Source organism: Enhydra lutris, unplaced genomic scaffold (genome assembly GCF_002288905.1).
Source record: "Enhydra lutris kenyoni isolate GAN:26980312 unplaced genomic scaffold, ASM228890v2 scaffoldscaffold13, whole genome shotgun sequence".
NCBI lineage: Eukaryota > Metazoa > Chordata > Mammalia > Carnivora > Mustelidae > Enhydra > Enhydra lutris.
Genome location: NW_019154097.1, coordinates 28,570,921 through 28,590,287, shown reverse-complemented (window position 1 = coordinate 28,590,287; position 19,367 = coordinate 28,570,921). Strand labels below are relative to the sequence as shown.

At 37.2% G+C, this 19,367-nt stretch overlaps 1 protein-coding gene across 2 annotated transcripts in view; it reads left to right on the top strand.

The window, feature by feature from the left end:
- The window catches only part of LOC111145684 (spermatid perinuclear RNA binding protein), a 138,887-nt gene that overhangs the window by 80,876 nt on the left and 38,644 nt on the right, over nucleotides 1–19,367 (top strand). For both annotated transcript variants that reach the window (XM_022500785.1, XM_022500784.1), the window contains exons 4-10: nucleotides 208–373; nucleotides 4,747–4,891; nucleotides 12,212–12,303; nucleotides 12,843–12,938; nucleotides 14,039–14,150; nucleotides 14,821–14,918; nucleotides 15,132–15,243. In XM_022500785.1, coding sequence (XP_022356493.1) covers nucleotides 208–373; nucleotides 4,747–4,891; nucleotides 12,212–12,303; nucleotides 12,843–12,938; nucleotides 14,039–14,150; nucleotides 14,821–14,918; nucleotides 15,132–15,243 — 821 coding nt within the window. The remainder of the gene's footprint in view (nucleotides 1–207; nucleotides 374–4,746; nucleotides 4,892–12,211; nucleotides 12,304–12,842; nucleotides 12,939–14,038; nucleotides 14,151–14,820; nucleotides 14,919–15,131; nucleotides 15,244–19,367) is intronic.

Sequence of the window (19,367 nt, the reverse complement as noted above, 5' to 3'; positions counted from 1 at the left end):
TTAAAAGATTTTAAATAAAAAATTAAAAGAAAGACACTCCCTATTAATTCCTTGGGGAAGACAGATACTTTATTAGTCTTAAAACTGAGACTTAATTTTTGATGTCTGAATTTATATACTCCTTATATACCCAGGAAGCCAAGTGATGATTAAGTTATAGTTTGGGAAATAGGTTGTAAAAGTAATCATTTAGACTTTTATTTTTAGGGATCAAGGTGGTCGGACATTGTGTGGTGTAATGAGGATTGGCCTGGTTGCAAAAGGCTTGCTGATTAAAGATGATATGGACTTGGAGCTGGTTTTAATGTGCAAAGACAAACCCACAGAGACCCTGTTAAATACAGTCAAAGATAATCTTCCTATTCAGATTCAGGTGAGTACAGTTTAATTGAACCTCTAGGAGAATTTGTAAAAAAGTGAAAGTAGGTAGCGACCTTGATGAAATTAATAATAAGGAATTGGTAATAGTAAAGGGTAGGTGCAGACAAAGGGAATACTGCTACTCTGCGTCAGTGACACATCCATCACATTTAAAACAAACTTCTGATGATTAGTGCTCAGGATATATTTACTAGATGGCTTCCTCCCCCCTTTTATTTTAGATTTTATTTATTTATTTGGCAGAGAGACAGACATCGAGAGAGGGAACACAAGCAGGGGGAGTGGGAGAGGGAGAAGCAGGCTTCTTGGTAAACAGGGAGCCCAACATGGGACTCAGTCCCAGGATACTGGGATCATGACCTGAGCCCAAGGCAGACACTTAACAACTGAGCCACCCAGGCACCCCTAAGATGGCTCTTAAGGTACAGTCTTCAATTTTCAGATGTATCTTGTTGAGAGGCTTCATGTTTTTCAGACTAGGTCTCTCAGTTTTATAAACTTCTGGAAGGGTTGGTATAATGCAAAAAAGATCAGAAGGAGCATAGACAACTAGAGACTTTCATAGGTGATAATAAAATTGAGAACTAAGTTAATTTAACAGTAACCCTTTCATCCTGTTAATAGAAAGTCACTATAATTCCTTGTTCCAAACCTTTTTCCAATGGATGGTTTTAGAAAATTTTGATGTTGGCATGCTTTTTGGAGAATCCTGTGAAGGTGGACGGCTCCCCAGGGCTGAAGACAATGGTTTGGTCTGGGGCTGTGGCCGCCCCAGGACCTGCTCTGCCAGTCTGCTCCAGGGGCCAGCTGCATCGCTAATTGGAAAGCTGTGATCATCTTTCAGTTTCACATGTGTTGTCTGTGGTATAATCAGATTGTAGCTTTTTGATGATTTCATATTGGTTAGTCCTTATATCCATGTCACATGAATAGATACCAGCCCTCAGGTGTCCACGAAGTCCTTTGAGTTGGGAATGTTCTCTTTTGTTGAGTTTGTTTCTTTTATTTGTATTTCTTCTAAAAAAGTCCCCCCCCCCACCAAGTTATATGAATTCTAAATTTGTTTTTAGCTTTGTTACTGGATACTTTTCTTTCACATTTACAAGTTGATCTTCAAAACCATCTTCCTTTTTAAATCTACTATTGACACTCAGATTTGTCTTACTTGTTGACACATTTCCCTATATTGATTTTTGGAGCACTATATTTTCATTTTGCCTTAGATCTCAAGATACGGTTTTGTAAGTGACTAAACATATATTTGGCTTTTCCATTTTCAGTTCATGAACGAAGACATGTTTTTGGTCCTTCGTAGGGTTAAATTGATTTCTTCTAAAAAATTATTTCAAGTCCTTTTGTTATCATTTGGGGAGGGAGAGTGGTGAGCAACATGGAGTACAATAATAGAGCCTTTTTTTTTTAGAGACAGTGTGGGGGTGGTGAGGAGTGGGGGTGAGGGGAAGAGGAAGAGTGAAGGAGAGAATCTTAAGCACAGGGGTCAGTGTGGGGCTCGATACCACAACTCTGAGATCATGACCTGAGCCAAAATCAAGAGTTGGATGCTTAACCGACTAAGCTACCCAAAGCCCCCCAATAGAGCTTTTAAAAAACAGCTCAATAACAGGACTTTCTGGCTAGCTGTACTCTCTGTTATTAGAATGTTAACAAAATTCCTTATTTCTTTTTTTTTTTTTTTAAGATTTTTATTTATTTATTTGACAGAGAAATCACAAGTAGACACATGTAGGCAGAGAGGCAGGCAGAGAGAGAGGGAGAAGCAGGCTCCTCACTGAGCAGAGAGCCCAATGTGGGACTTGATCCCAGGACCCTGGGATCATGACCCAAGCCGAAGGCAGAGGCTTAACCCACTGAGCCACCCAGGCACCCCCTCATTTCTGTTTTTTATATTGTTTTAAAATGTAATCTGTATTCCTGCTTTTATTACAGTGAACACTGTTACTCTTAAATCTAGGGTAAAGTAATCCATGGAGGCTTTTCAACCATCTCACCCCTGTTTCTGCTCCCTGTAGTGAGTCCTGTTTCTTATGAGAGTGGTCCTATTCCTTACCTGTGTCAGGGTGGAAAAGGAGTTGAGAACCAGGGCTCTAAATAACAGAAGTTTTTATTCTGAAAATATATCACATTTCTCAAGTATTGATATGGGAGATTGGGCCAAATTTCAGTCTGCATTAATAGAGCTTTCTCTGTGGAGATCACAACTGTATAAACTCTACATTTTTGTCTCCTTGGTGAGGGTCTTTATTTCAGGCCCCACAGTTTTAAAATGTTCTTGTTGAGTTAGCAAGTAAGTGTTCAAGGGAAAGGACCCAAAAGAAAGTGCAATCTTTGTAAACCATTTTAAATTTGAAGAGACTTTGGGGCTTTTTAGGCAAGAGAAGACAAAAAAAGACACATATTTTTTGGTCTTTGAAGGGCTTCTTAGAGGAGTTAAAAGAAGCCTGAGCTCTTAAGACCAGTGGTAGACATTAAAAATATTTCACTTTATCATAGCCAGTATTTATCCAACCCCGAAACCAGTTGCTTTGTGTGATGGTTAGTATTTCACTTTATCATAGCCAGTATTTATCCAACCCCGAAACCAGTTGCTTTGTGTGATGGTTAGGTCCATTGCTGTAAGTATTTCAGAAGAGGCATCCAAGTAGAATGGGGACATAATTGTATACCCATCTCAGATTAAGTTGTAAACATGTACACATATATGCCCTCATACATACATACATTATTATTACTATTAATATTTCAGAAAAATCATTTTTTTTTAAAGATTTTATTCATTTGTCAGAGAGAGAGCACGTAAGCAGGCAGAGGCGGAGATAGAAGCAGTGTCCCTGCTGAGCAAGGAGCCTGATGTGGGACTTGATCCCAGGAACCTGGGATCATGACCCGAGCCGAAGGCAGCGGCTCAACCGACTGAGCCACCCAGGTGTCCCCAGAAAAATCATTTTAAGCGTGATTTCTACCTTTACTCCCTGCCTCCCTATTGTTTTCTTGGTGCTTGTATGGAAAACCGGTTTCTGATATGATATGATCTTATTTTCTTGTGAATTAATCTTTTCCTGAGCACTTACCATAGCAAAACTTCCAGTAATCTAAGTACCTTAGTTAATTGCAGTTGTACCATACCTTTTCTCCACGTACTCTTTTCTGGGTCAATTTTAGAACTTCCTTGAGCAAGGGATAAGGGTGACCAAAACCAAGAATCACTTCTAATTAGCCCAGAACTCATATACTGGTGATCTGCATACATAGTTGAAGATTTAGTTTGACTAATTCTCTGCTGGCATCTTTAATGTTACTATAATGTCAATGTAAACAGGTTTCTTCATTTTCTCTATATTCTAGTTCTGGTTTTTCCAGTGACTGTGTGGCCTTTTCCCTTCCCTGGTTTTCTTTATTCAAAATTAGGATAATGAATTTTCTATTTTGCTATATTTTTTGATATAAATGTTTAATGGTAAAATGCTATTTTTATGAAAAGGGCTTTGAGTTCTTTTAATGCACACTGATATGCAAAGACCTAGTAGTGTTTCCATTCTATGTCAGGTAATAGATACAGATTTCACCAACAAGAAAGATCTGTGTAACTTATTAAACTAAATATTTAATGTATAATAATATTAAATATAGCTTAATATGTTCTTCTAATTGTTGATTATTTTATCGAAGGCCCTTAAATTATATATGTGTAATTATATGCTTAAAGAAGCACTCTATGTTTCCCTGTGGATGTCAGGTGACTTGTCCCATAATGATAGGTCTCACTGGAGTGATCTCTGAGATCTACCTTTCCTTTGAGAAAGGAAGTTACTTGTTTATACTAATTTTTGAAATCCTTTCTCATTCTTTCTTATTTGATGCTCTTTAAAAATCTACATAATCTTATGTAAAAATCTATTAATCTTATATTTGGAAGTCCTTAGCAAGTAGAAGTTCCTTTTGACATGGTCTGGTCAAAAAGGGATTTGGTTTAGAGAGCATTCTCAGCAATTTATTATTCTACAGTAGCTCTGTAAGAATTTTAAGAACAGAATTTCACCCATTATCACGTAATGATGCTGTTGGTATTTTACTTTCAAATATTAGAAAGAATGGTTTTAAAGATTGTTTAATAATTGTATAGAGAGTTGACATTGTGGTTGCCTTTTGAGGTGTGGAGAAAGATTTGTTCTGGTAAGTTGGGAGGAGAGAGAAATGTTATCCTTAAACTAAACTAGTTAAAGACTTCACTCTTTCAGCCTAGTATTATTAATAGTTAATAACATTTGAAAACTAAGCGGCAGTCATTCATTTTTTGAGATTTTAAAATAATTAACTGGGTGTTTTTGAAATCTTGGTGACTTTCAGAAACTCACAGAAGAGAAATACCAAGTGGAACAATGTGTAGATGAGGCTTCTATTATAATTCGGAATACAAAAGAGCCCACGCTAACTTTGAAGGTGATACTTACTTCCCCTCTAATTAGGGACGAATTGGAGAAGAAGGATGGAGGTACACATGTATATATTTTTGTTTTGTTCGCATAAGACCTCTCTTGAATGCTGTTTTAAGTGTACTTAATAGATTTAAGAAATGGTTCTTTCTATCTTCATTTGTTTTTTGCCACTCATAGTATTTTAAAAAGCTTTATTTCTACATGATTGCCATATTTTGCAAAAATGTATACATTTAAAATATATGTTAATTCAGAAACCTGTTGATTACCATGTTGGTCTTAACTCTGCTTTAATTTTTATACTATTATGGTGTTCTATTTTACTTTGTCTATTATTATGCTGTTATTGGTATCAGCCAACCTATTCTGTGTAGTTTGGCTTTTAGGTCTGATTTTAGGATTAAATGTGGTCCAGAAAAATACTGTTTTCATATTTGCTCACTCATTGTTTCAAGTTACTCATTTGTACCTTGCTCTTGACTTCTAATAACTATTACAACTTTGTAAGATTTATGCTTTACCTAATTGCCCATGTATAAATATGTTCTATAATATAACATATAATTAGGGGATTGTTTTCTAAAAATCTTCAGTAAATTTTTTTCTAGGAGGTTTGTGATCCTGTTAACATTTGTATATTATATATATGGGAATTTTGCTTTAAACTAACTTACTTCTGAAGTTAAAAAGAATTCTTGTTTGGCATGTCATCCTCATAAAAGTAGAGTAAAAAATCAGCTTTGAGAAGGAATGATGGAGCTGAACTTCTTTATCTGGTGTTTTTATCCTGTTAAATTAGCTTGTTTCTGCCTCTCAGTCCTATCCCTAGAAACACTTGCCACATGATATTTGTGCTGTGTCAGACCTTTGACCAACTGGCCCTTCTCTGTCACGACAATTTAGAGGCAGTGTGGCTTAGCTGGGCCAGTGGGGACTCCCTGTTGCTGTTTTTTCATCACTAGACATTCAGCAAGTCCCATTGCTCACTCCCCTACCTGAAATACCAGTGCAGTAAGAAATATTGGCCAGTTTCTTCATTTATGTCAAATTGATGATAAAGGTGTAGTAAGAGACACATTAGTAATGTTAAGATTGAGAAATTTAGAGTTTGGCAGATGTGTCTCATAGAATCTTTTAAAGTAAAAGTGATACACTCCTTTACAAAAAAGTTTTTTGGAATAACTAAAATCAGCTCTACCATACCCAACAGATACAAAGTAGACACATTATGAGTCAAGTTTTAAAGTTAAAGAGCATCCAGTCTGTAATTGGGTTAATGCCAGTACTTTTTTTTTTTTTCTGTATATCATATCTCTAATACCTCTGAAGAACCGATCCTAAGCAGCTTAATTTCTTTAACAGCTTTACAGTTCACCATTAACTATGGAACTATAAAATAATTTCTGAAGTGTCAAGATAATTCTGTTAATTCTGATAAGCTGTGTTCTACTTGACTCTCTCTCTAGTGTAAAGTCAGCCACTTCCTAGACTAGTTACAATTATGGGAATTATTAACAATTATTTGAGTATAGAGAGATGAGAAAAAGACTGAAATCACCAAAGACTAGATTAATTCTACGTCTGTTTGTAGCTGTAGGCATCTCTTCTGTTATTTCTTTGAAAATAGTGAGAGAACATCAGGCTTCTTTTTTCCTGTGGTTTTGTATGCTTATGTGGGATTAGGTAATAGTTTTCTGTGATACCCTTAAGCTTGATCTGTTGCCTCTGTAACTTTAATTTCTGTTCACAGAAGTTGGAAACAGATACTACACTGCACCCTTACTAGAAGACTAGTTACTGTAGAATACTCTCTGTTCAAGGTGTTTGTATTACTCAAGGATCCCAAGATCCCCCCGCCCTTTTTTTAAAAGATTTAATTTATTTATTTGACAGACAGAAATCACAAGTAGGCAGAGAGGCAGGCAGAGAGAGAGGGGGAAAGCAGGCTCCCTGCTGAGCAGAGAGCCTGATGCGGGGCTCGATCCCAGGACCCTGAGATCATGACCTGAGCTGAAGGCAGAGGCTTTAACCCACTGAGCCACCCAGGCGCCCCTCAAGGCCCCTTTTTTGAGCTGTAACCTCCCAGCCCTGTTGAGTCACTGTTATCTCTTACAATTTGTGCATTTTGTCTAACCTGGGCTTTTTCAAAATGCTTTTTGATCTGCACTGCCATTTTGTGTATTCCTGAGCAACTTTTAGGATCCAGCATGACTGAGCATTTGAGACCTAGGCTTATGATTCTGTAGGACTTGTTTCTTTCTACCAGACAATTCCTCCTACCTTGATGCAGTTATTTTCAGCTGCATGGGTGAAAGTACGGGATTCATTTGGGTTCCAGGAATTTCTAAGCCTGGGAGATATCCCTCTTTTCAAAATCTCCACTCCTTTTCTTTCTCAGTATTTAAAAAATATGCATTGTAACTCTCTTTGAGGAGACACTTTCCAATTGAACCTCAACAGCTCCCCTCCCCACAAAACAAACCAACTTTTCACAGTACATATACACTCACATCTTTCTCTTCCCTCTCTTCACTTGGTGCATATTTGGGTAAAATCTAAAAAAGGGGAAAAAGCGTGGTTACAAGCAGGGAGAACCAGAGGACTGGGACAGGTGAGAACATCAAACTTAACCCCTTAGGGTTGTCTCTGCAGAAGTAGGTCTAACTAGTCATTCAGATTGCTACTTAAATTTTCAGTGGCCAGAGTATATAGTGAATCTCTTTGGTATTTCTTACTCTTTCACAGGTAAAATCCCTCCCATGCTGTCAGTCTTCTTGCCATATTCCAACCCTTTACTTCAAGGCCCTGTAGAATAACCGTTCCCCATCACTATATGCTTTCTGCTAAAGAAGGGATAGGAGAAGAAGCACTTAGTGCCTGGCAGTTAGGTGTTTGATTCTTAACTCCATTAGGTACTCAATGCTGTGTGATCTTGGACAGGTTTCTTCATTTTAAACCGTGGATAAGAAATACTTTAGAAGGTGTTTGAGGTCAAATGACAGAATTTATATAATGTGACCTGTATGATACCTAATTTGCTCAATTAATAGTGGTAGTGATAGTTACATTTACTCAGCTTATACTAAAAGACTCCCAGTGCAAAGTCATATACTAAAACTGCCTTCAATTCATAACGAGAATAATGAGTGCTTGATAGATCTGAGGAACTTAACCTAAACACAGGTAAATTCTTCAACATCCACTGAAATGTAGTATTAGAATCAGTATACTGTATTTACTGCAGTGCTAATAATGAGCTAATTTGTTATATACCTTATGATTCATCAAGAGGTGGGTATGTTTTTCCCTACCCATGTCCTTTATCCCTAGTGCCTAGGATGTTACCTAATACACTGTGGGTGTGCTGCACCCCTGCAAAAAAAAAAAAAAAATCTGTTAAATGAATTTTTGTAGCCAGCACATTACCTGATTAAATAGGACTGTGTGGTGTGTAAGAAGCATTAACAATGGGAATCTTGATATACAAGCAATGTATATTGAGGATTTAGCTGTGTTAAAGTATTTTATAACTTATTATATTAGAAGCATTTTCTTATACATGATTTAACCTTCACAGCAGCCCTGTGAGGTGGCTATCTGCCTTGCTTGATAAATGAGGAAAGTCTCAGGTTTTACCCAGCTCCTCCCACTCTGAAGTCCAGTGTGCTATCTGCTCCCATTTCTCTCTAGGATGAGTGTAGGAGCCTCTTAGCTGAGTTATTCTCAGCCTCACAGGGTCTCAGCTTCTTTCGGTGCTTGTGATTTTAAGAAGTATGTTTGCTTTGAGGGTGGTAAGTTAGCTATTATATTTACAATGCAATTTGAAACCAGGTGGATAGGGAACCTACAGCAACTCTTACAGCTTAGGCTAAGATGAACCTCTGTCCTCAGTACTGAGGTAGATTTTTAGGGGTTCACAGAGAAGCTGCTCAAAAGTCCCGTTTCACGTATTGGTGCCAGTATGAACTTCTGATGTGTCTTGGCCATTGACTAGCATGAGTTCTGCTAAATGGAAGGCATTAACTTCTCGCAGTCCAGAGATCACAACTGGGATTATAACGATGCAGTAGGTTTTATTTTCTTGTCTTCCTCAGCTGCTAGACCCACACTATCCAATGCAAATCTTTAGCCATTATCTTTCCAGTGGCTGGCTGCCTGCTGAAGCATTGAAGAAAAGTCATATCGAGTGGTGTTTCTACCATAAATTAGGAAAACAGTGCTCTCTCTGTTCTACTTTAGTGCTGCATTTACCTGTCTGCGTTATTGTGGCCTGATGTTTTGCATGGACAGTGGCTTGGTGCCTAGTATCTGCTCTTCACAAAGCCTCAAGGAATTGAGAGAAAGGGCTGCCAGGATATCTTCAGGCTAACTAGAAAATTCTGTCAGCATAAATTCAGTAGCTCAGCTACGTCCAGATTGTCAAGGAGGCCATTATGATAACCCAACTCAACTGTTTTACCTTTGAAGAACCCAGGTTCCTCACAAATAACTTTCATTTAACACAGTCATGTTCTGGCTTTTCCCCACCCCATCTCTAGACTAGCGGTTTGTTAACAGAGAGCTAGCTTGCAGAAAAGGGATTGAGAGAAACTGACCAACATTTCCTTCAGTACGGTATATTTCAGGTGAATTTCTGGTCACTGATCTAACCTCTAATCAAATAAGCAAAGTTAGGCATAGTAGACTTGTGTTCCAGTGCTTCCATTGTTCAGAATGTTTTATGTGCCTTCATACCCTGATACCAGGTTCCTGAGCAATAAATTTTTAAAAGCTGTTTTTCTTTGCTTTTGGCATTTTTGTCACTTCTCAAGCCCATCCCCTCTGCTGTTTCTCATCTGTTTTACCGGACACTGTAGGAAAATGAAACGGCTCACAGTTTCATTGTTTTTAATTTGAAGACGCCAAATTCAGAAAAGTTTTGCTTCTCCACAAAATTGAAACACCTTTGTTAAAGTTCACACAGAATGTTAAGCTTGAGGTTTTACTGTGAGAAGCAGCATTGTTTTTCCACCAAATGCCCCATAAAACTATTATTTTTATATAAAGCAAATAGGCAAGCAGGGCTTGCAAGCAAGCACTGCAGTGCCATATGAATTTATATTGTTTTAAAATAAAACTTTGAAGAAGATAAAATGAGATGAGTTATTACATTTCTTCTGCTGTTTTCCACCTCATGAATATTGAAACATTCTGGATCTTTGGACTTTTTGACTACGAGAGCATGAAGAAACATGGCCATTCTGGTAGTGATGTAAAGGGAGTCCAGGGCAAGCCTTCTGTTCACTGCCTGTGCCTTTCATCTCTTTTTAGCAGAATCCATTGCCTCCAGATGTTGACTGTCTGTAACAAGATGATACCTAATTTTTTTCTTTTTTTTTAATAAGAGTTTGTGATGAAAATCTGACCTTGGGGATGAAAGAAGTTACCTAAATATTTTTACCGTTGTCCCCCTTTAAAAATATCTGTGTTGCAGTGAGCATTATTTGCAAGCTGTGACCACTGGACAAAAATACCAGAAAGGTCAAAAAGACCTTTGGTTTGCCTTGTCTTTTCCTATGCAAATTTCCTCTGACTCACTCCTGTCTTCCATTGCCCCCTTTTCCAGCACTCCTGCTAAGATGATTGAATAAAACTTACCTTGCCTTACTTTTACCTTGAAGTTTAAAGTCTCAAAAAATAAGTACATTCCATGTTTTTTCTTGAGATTACATTACTTAGCAGTCAGTCAACCTTTGTCATATCTAACTTTTAGGAGATTCTAATCATTTGTAGGAGTTTGTTTTATCTGGTACATGAGCTTTACACAGATGCTTGTATTGACCATAGTTCAGCATTTTGATATAAAAACATTAAAATGAGTTAATTGTATATTTTACGTTATTAGAAACAGAACTAAGCAAATCCGGGAACTAGATCTTCTGTGAAGTAAATACCCATAGGATATGGCTACATATTCATAATATATCTATGTTTATAAATTACATTAATAGTTTTTTTTGTTTTTTTGAGGGTTCACGTTTTATGAATAACAAGGGGCAGTGAAATGAGATCCTGTGTCGTGAACTTGTGGGCAGAGGTTAGAATGTGAAGCAATGCAAGTATCTGCTGTAGAGCTCACCTGGTCAGAAAATAAGTGTGTAGCACTTCAGCCTTTAGAGCATTGCAGCCAGGGGAGCGAGCCACGGTTTGTTCTTTCATCGATCTGTTTTCTGTTGGGCATTATGCCTTTGGTTTCAGTTAATGGAATTCTGTCAATTAGAATATGAGGAATCCAAAAAGTGTCAGTGGTCTTGTATCCCATTTAAAAATATTTGCAGTGTATCACTTGGCCCACACAAGCATACTCCCTTCTGTGACTGTTAGGATTATGCTATGAAGAAGTGTTGGGTGGGCTCTCCTACATCTAAGAGTTCTTACAAGGGAATGGTGAATCTGACTTAAATGGATTAGACAAAGAATTATCCCTCAGGAAATATTTGTATGTTATGCATTATAAATAATTGTACCAATTTTGCTTAAAAGCCTAGGAGTTTAGAGGAGATATAAATTTGGTGATCTATACTTGGATTTAGTTTCCTGTGACATCTTCTCAGATGGGGATATTTATCATTAATCACATGTTTGAATTCTTTTACTGCTCTGGGCCATCTAATCCAACTTTAAAATGTTAAGGCAAGTCAGATAACTGTAATTAGATAGTATTCTTTGCTGCCTTTTCTTTTTTTTTTTTTAAAGGTAGATAAAACTTGAAATGTTCCAATGTACTTCATTTTTGTAGTTGTAATAATTTTGTTTTAGGAAAGAAATAATGAGAGAATTTAAGGTGACATTTGAAGAGTTCTCATCAGTGGAGCAAAGTACGAGTTTATTTAGTTGTAAAAAAAATTATATTCAGTGTATTCTTAGTAAGTCTCAAGTTATTTACATGAAAGTGCCCGGTTTCTCTGAAGAACTGACCAGCAATTCCTCTGTAAAGGAAAGTCGTTATTGCTCCTGGTCCCAGATTTGTGCTCTTTGTGCCCCGCCAAAGGCAAAACTGCTATGTACCTATTTTGTGCCCCTGTAATGTTATACACATGCTTAATAAGATCCCAGATTCTATGTAGCAGTGGCTATGTATTTGTTTACTGAATGAATGCTTTTGTGCTCCTGTCCTCCTTGTGCACAGAATGGCTCTGATGACTGTTTACTTACGTAATCATTGTGCACGTAATTTAAGAAGAAAGCAACAAAACAAAGTTAAATCGCGAAATCTTCTGGGAGTCTTATTAGTTCACTCAGATGCTGCTCTTCTTTTTATTTTTATTGTTTGGTAATTTGACAGGAACCCCTTGGTCAAATTGTATCTGTCTTTCTTTATTCCATTTTCCTATTAGAAAAGGTTGCGATGAAAGATCCTCCGGACTTATTGGACAGGCAGAAATGCCTGAACGCCTTGGCGTCTCTTCGACATGCCAAATGGTTTCAGGTTGGCTTTTTGTTATTATTTTATTGTTATTGTAGCCTTGTGCAGGTTTCATTTGGAACACCTGCCACTTAATAATGGTTTCTGTGCATGTAATGTATAAAATGGGACGCTTTCTACCTTGTAGCATTATTGTAGGAGTAAATGAGTTAATTTAGGTAAGGTGCAGAGTATAGCTTCTACTACAGTTAATGATGTTTAATTATCATATAATCTTTTTTTGGCTTAGTACTCTGAATTTCAAATGATGGCTTATAAAATACAAATAGGGATGAGAAAAGATAAGATAGATGGTTGCCCAGAATGGGATTGCCATGAGGCTATAAAAGCTATTTTCGTAATATGCTTCCTTTACTTTAAACTCTGCCTTTCTAGACTACAGTTCTCCTGCTTTTAATAACTTAATTTTTTGATTTGCTTGACAACTGATGACTGAGTGGCTGATTAGTATTCACTTTAAAAAACGTATCCATGATCCGTGTACTTAAAAACAAGAAGATTGGTTTTCAACAGGGATATTGGAATCATTTTGTTTGTTTTAGGCAAGGGCAAACGGATTAAAATCATGTGTAATTGTCCTCCGCATTCTGCGTGATTTGTGCAACAGAGTTCCCACATGGGCACCATTAAAAGGATGGGTAAGTACTTACGCTTAAAAGCAAATTCTGTAGCCGTAGTCAGAGGAAATTATATGTAGAAGTTACATGTTACTGTAGAATGGCTGCATTCTGAGTTAAGTGTGCATTATCTTTTCTCTAGAAAAAAAAGTTGTACATCTTTTTTATATACTTTTTTTACACATATAACCTGTCTCTTCTACCTCATCATATTCATATTGACAAAAAGGTTCTATACCTGTTAGAAGTGACTGTCTTCTTGCACTTTACTCTGTACTGATGGCTGATTACTATTCACCTACTGCCCGTGAAGGCCTCCTTGACTGGCACATTTCTCTTTCAGGGCTACTTCCATTTAAAATAAAAATTACTTGATATGCCAGGATATGGCTCCCTTATCTCTTTTTCTTTCTCTTTGAGTGTAGACCCTTAAATATAAGTTTGTTTTAGTAAGTAGAGTTGGGCAAATAGTACACTTAATACAATTGTGGATGTAGTTTATAATGTATATTGCAAAACTTACTTCATTTGGAAATTATTATGCTTGGCCCAGTCAAGAGCTCAGTGAAGAATATTATAAAACAAAGCTATAAAGGGTCATTTTAGATTAATCTAGCAATTATTTGATATAGTACATGAGTTTTTAGTTTATTAACTATGGAGATTTGGTCTTTTGTTTATTCTAATAGTACTTGGGGCAGGCTGTCTGAAGTGAAGTTGTAGGTGGTTTGAGTGCTTCCTAGGTTAAGTAGGAGATAGGTGGGTTGGGTTTGAACATTGATTAGTTATTAGCTATTACTAACTTAGATGAAAGCTTGTTAAATATTTGTTAAATTAACTAGGTGATCACAGTTTCTTAATTGATCCTTTCAGGTTAACCAAAAACAAAGTTTTGGTAACAAAATGTCCTCTGAATATGTTATCTCAAAAATGATTGATTTAAAAACTGTGGCTGGGATGAAAGTTGATAATCAAGCAGGAAAAGTTTAACTGGGCCTTAGATATTAAATTGACTTTCACCTTTTTTGGCCTCCATTGTAGATAGAAATGTCAGCTCACATTTAACTGGAATCCTTTTAACACTTGGTGCATGTACTAATTTGTAATTTAATATCTTCTAGCCACTAGAGCTTATATGTGAAAAGTCTATAGGTACTTGTAATAGACCTTTGGGCGCTGGGGAGGCCTTGAGACGAGTAATGGAGTGTTTGGCATCTGGAATACTACTTCCTGGTAAGGGTTTCAAACTCTGGAGGCAGAAGAATCAGAAACATTTCATTTTAGTTTATTTTTTTAAATATGTGCTAAATTTGTCCTCTGCACAGGAAAATGATGTGTAGGTGGTGTTTTGCTTGGAATGTTAGCAACTAGAATGTTTGAATGTTGGAAAAGTGCTATAAAACTCTTTCAATAACTGTAATTTATGTTTTATATGTACTAACATAAAAGGTACTAATAAGATATTGTGTCTCCTATGAATTTGCTTTACCTAGAGCTCTGAATTTGAAAATGTAGATGTTTGGTTAAAGTGTTTGAAGTTCATTCTGTTTGCGGTCTGGTGTTTAATTTTGAAAAATTAAATTTGGTCTTATTTTACATATGTAATCCCTTTAAAGATCTGGGATGGTTCATCATGCTGTTTCTAAATTCTCAGAGTAAGACCCAATTTTGTCCTCAGGTATGCAAGTGATTTCCAGTAAAATAAGGACATTTAAGTGTTAACATATTGAAAATGAGTGTCCTTTTTATTCCATTTAATTGAGCAGACTTTAACCTAGTTCCTCAGTTGTTTTTTTTTTTTTTTTCTTTTTCTCACCATTCTTTTTTCTCTTTTGTGTTAGTTCATGGTATTCTAAACTCAATTCTAACTGGAGCTTGTGTCTTTCTTTTGCCTTTGCCAAAGGGGGTCCTGGTCTACATGATCCTTGTGAGCGAGACCCAACAGATGCTCTCAGCTATATGACCGTCCAGCAAAAGGAAGATATTACCCACAGTGCACAGGTAGAAGATGGGGCATGTCACAGTGATCTATTAGAGAGAGAGAGATCATAACTTTATTTTCTGAATCATTCTATTTAAACACTTTTTCTTGGCTGCTGTTAGGGCTTTTGTCATCATAAGGATAACATTTAATGAGTGTCTTTTTAGTTAGGTGTACTAAAGACTTTATGAATGGCCACTGAAATTTGAATAAATATAATCTTTTGTCTTTAGCATGCACTCAGACTATCAGCCTTTGGCCAGATTTATAAAGTGCTGGAGATGGACCCCCTTCCATCTAGTAAGCCTTTTCAGAAATATTCCTGGTCAGTTACTGATAAAGAAGGTGAGTGTTTTATTGGGGGTGGATGTGGGCAGTGGTGGAAATGGTCGGTCATGGGCTGCATCTCTTGTTGGAGTGGAAGGAACTTTATTGTTAATCCAAGTCGTGTATTGCTTTTCTTCCTGACTTTCTTCTCTTTTCTCCCATCTAACATCTAACAGCTCTTCTCCCATCTAACAGCTTACTACAATTTATTCTTAGTAGTGACAAACTCACTTAGCTATGTTGCCCAGATTCAAATCTCTCCAGTTTATGTTGGTTGAAGGGGAAAAGATGAGCCATAAGCTGAGAGAAGATGTTATCATGGTCACTGACCAGTTAGATCTTTGTCATTCTTGGAAGTGTTATGTAACTAAGAAAGAGAAAGATCTAGAGGAGGAGAAAATGATACTGGAAAATTCAGGACTATTCCATTTGACCTAGTCTGTCTGAACTCGCAGTTTCAACAGAGCATAGGCTTTGGGGTCTGTATGACCTTGGTTGGTTCCAATCAAAACTCTACTACTTACTAGCTTTAGGCCTTGAGCAATGGGTTCATCTCTCTCTGTGGGGATATTACCCCCATTTCATTGGCTGATGTCACATTAAAATGCCAACTCAGTGCCTAGACTACAGTAGATACTGAGACGTGAATCACTTACTTACTTCATTGTGCACAATACACGTCCCCTCTCCCCTTCCCTTATTCTTGTTATGCTAGAAAGTGGGATGTTTAACACAAGTTATTATTTACCTGGGACTCAGCCCATCTCCCATAGTAGATATTATTCTAATAATTTTTATATGACGAAAGTAGTGCAATGGCTTAATCTATCTATTTAGGCAACAGAATTCCAGTGGGTTGTGGGTTAAAATACTTTCCAGGGAGTCCACAAAACCAAAACTGTTTCATAATAATACTAAGTCTTCTTCCTTTTTTTTTTTTTTGCTTTTTTCCATTCTTTGTCTCATGAGTGTGCAGAATTTTCTAGAGGCTGCATGTGACGTGTGATAGCATCATCACTCTGGCGAATGGAATGCTTTTTTGTGTAATCCTATATTGAAATTGTTTTAATTTCGAATATGCTAAATATTGATAGATATTACCCAAAAAACAAAGCTCTTTGAGTGTTCAGTAATTTTTTAAGAGGATAAAATGATCCTGAGATTAAGAATTTGAGAATCACTGCCTAATGCTGTAAACTTCTCAGGGGTAATGAATTCTCCAGATGCTACTATGTAGCTTAAAAACCTATGCTCGGTAAGTATTTGTGGAATGAAAGCTACCTTCTTCCAGAGGGTGCTCACACAGCAGCAACGATTTTTTTTTGGCGTGGTGGGGGGCGGGGATGGAGGGGGCAAAGATTTTTTGAAAATGATATATACATAGCCATGTGACATTAAGCACTGTCTGTGGATTGAGTAAAATTTTCAAATATTTATAGAGATTCTTGTGATTGGTGTAGAAAATTTTGTTTAAATCATTGAGTTCATAATAGCTCTTTTGGTTTTGTATTTTTTCTTTCACTAGATAGTAAAAGTATATCTGCTGTTGCGTGGCTTAGGGTTTTTTTTTGTTGTTGTTTTGTTTTAACTTTAAAGGTCTTTCTCAAAAGTTAGGAAACTGCTGATCTGTCAATTTATAGCTTAAAATAGAACTGTCAATGTTTGTATTCAAGCACTATCAGCTACTGACTGCCATGAGCTGGGCAAATCACTGACCAATCTTGCCTTAGCTATAGGAGGAGGGGACCATGTCCATTGCCTCCAAACTCTTATGGCATTGTTCCTCATATCTTCATGTTTTTAGTACCTCGCTTCCTAACATTGGCATTTAAACTTTATTCTTGTAATTCTTGGTAATTTCACTATGCACTCAGATGATTTTTTTTTTTCTAAAATTTTGACTTCTTAGTTCCCTGATTTCCTCTTCCACAAATATGTTGTCTTCTATTCTACCTCAGTTACTCATACTGTGAACATACCCTAGACCTATCCTCAGTAACTCTACCCTCTCCATAATCTTATTTTTAAAAATACCACTTCTAACTGCCTCTTGTCATCATCATTCTCTCTAGAACCCTTACTCCAGTTCTTGAGCCTTACTGCTGATTCTGTTACCTTTTCATAGTTTCTCAACTTCCTTGTGTTCCCTCTTCTGTCCCTTGTCTGCTTATATTCCATGGTCCATCATTATGATGACTCCCTAGCACATGCCTTCACTTTCTCGATCCTCTCTTCCTGGCACAATTCTGACTCTGGGGAAATCTAACTCTTTGCCTAGACCAGGCTGTTGAACATTGTTGGAGGAAAAATAGTCATCTTGACTTTTCCCTTTAGGTCTCAGGTGTAAATAACCTTAAGTAGACCATTTGTGTTGTCTAGCAATCCTCCTGTAAGTTCTAATTCTCCAGTTTTCCTAGATAACTGTTTTACACCTTTTCTCATTCCATACTTCTCTTCCAGCACTTCACTCTCATCCGATGATTTTGTTTGCTCAAAGGACTAATGTATTTGGATAAAGTCCCTTGACTGTGGTAGACTATCCAGGCTCTTAAGACCAATCTTTCTACTTCTCTATAAGTGGACATTATTCCAGCAGTTCTCTCTTTTCTCACCAGCATCAACTCTTCCCTTTCTAGTGGATCATTCAGCGTAAAACCCCGCTGTAATGCTTCCCGTTTGAAAGATGTAACTAGGGGCTCTTGAGTGGCTCAGTTGGTTAAATGTCTGCCTTCAGGTCAGGTCATGATCCCAGGGTCCTGAGATTGAGCCCTACATCAGACTCTCTGCTCAGCAGCAGTCTGCTTCTCCCTCTCCCCAGCCCCTGGCTCGTGCTCTCTCCCCTGCTCCAAATAAATAAATAAAATCTTTTTAAAAATTTAAACATGAAACCAAACTCCTCCCATCCCCCCCATTTTTGTAGTTCCCTCCAACTGAGTCCCATTCTCTGCTTCCCTTTATAACCAGTATTTTTTTTTTTTTAATAAAGATTTTATTTTTTTGACAGACAGAGATCACAAGTAGGCAGAGTGGCAGGCAAAGAGAGAGGAGGAAGCAGGCTCCCCGCTGAGCAGAGAGCCCGATATGGGGCTCGATCCCAGGACCCTGGGACCATGACCTGAGCCAAAGGCAGAGGCTTTAACCCACTGAGCCACCCAGGCGCCCCTATAACCAGTATTTTTGGAAAGAGTGGCGTATTCTTTCTCCTTTTCTTCGCTTTTTAAAATACCTACTCTAATCAGGCTTTCTTCTCACCACTCTATCAAAGTCTTTGTTGTGACCCTCATGTTAACTGCACTCAGCAGTTAGCTTTCAGTTCTCAGCTGACTTTTTAGCCACATTTGATGCAGATGAACACTTTTTTTCCTCCCAAATTTTGTTATGATATAGTATGTATACAGAAAAGTATAAAACGTATCATTTAGAAAATAATTATTAATGGGCATGTGGGTGGCTCAGTCTTTAAGTGTCTGCTTCAGCTCAGGTCCTCAGCGGGAGGCCTGCCTCTCTCTCTCCCAGTCTCCCTCCCTGTATTTCCTCTCTCACTGTGTTGCTCTCTGTCAAATAAATAAAATCTTAAAAATAAAAGGTTAAAAAATCACATGCAGTCACCAGCCTTGTTAAGAAACAACATTGTTAGCTTCTCAGAAAGTATCTTCTTATCTCTCTGTATTACCTCCCTGCCCCTGAACTACTAACCATTCCTGAATTTTTGATAATCATTTCCTTGATTTTCTTTATAGCTTTCCAACCTGTGTATGCTTTCCTAAACAGTTTGATATTGCCTACAATTTTATAGAAAACTCAAACTAAGTTTAATCTTTTGTGATTGGCTTCTTTCTCTCCCGCATTGTTTGGGATACATTCATGTTGCTGCATGGAGCTAATGTTTGTTCATTATAGTAACTGCACAGTATCCATTATGATTGTACTATAACTTATCCATCTACTTTTGCAGGACATTTGGAGTCTTTTAATTTTTTGGCATCCACCTGCAATATTGCTTTGAGCATTTTTATATGTGCCTCTTGGGGTTATATCCAGGATTTACTGTAGGCTAGCATATGATTTAATAAATAGTGTTTTATATATATATATATATATATATATATATATATATATATATATATATAGTGTTATATATA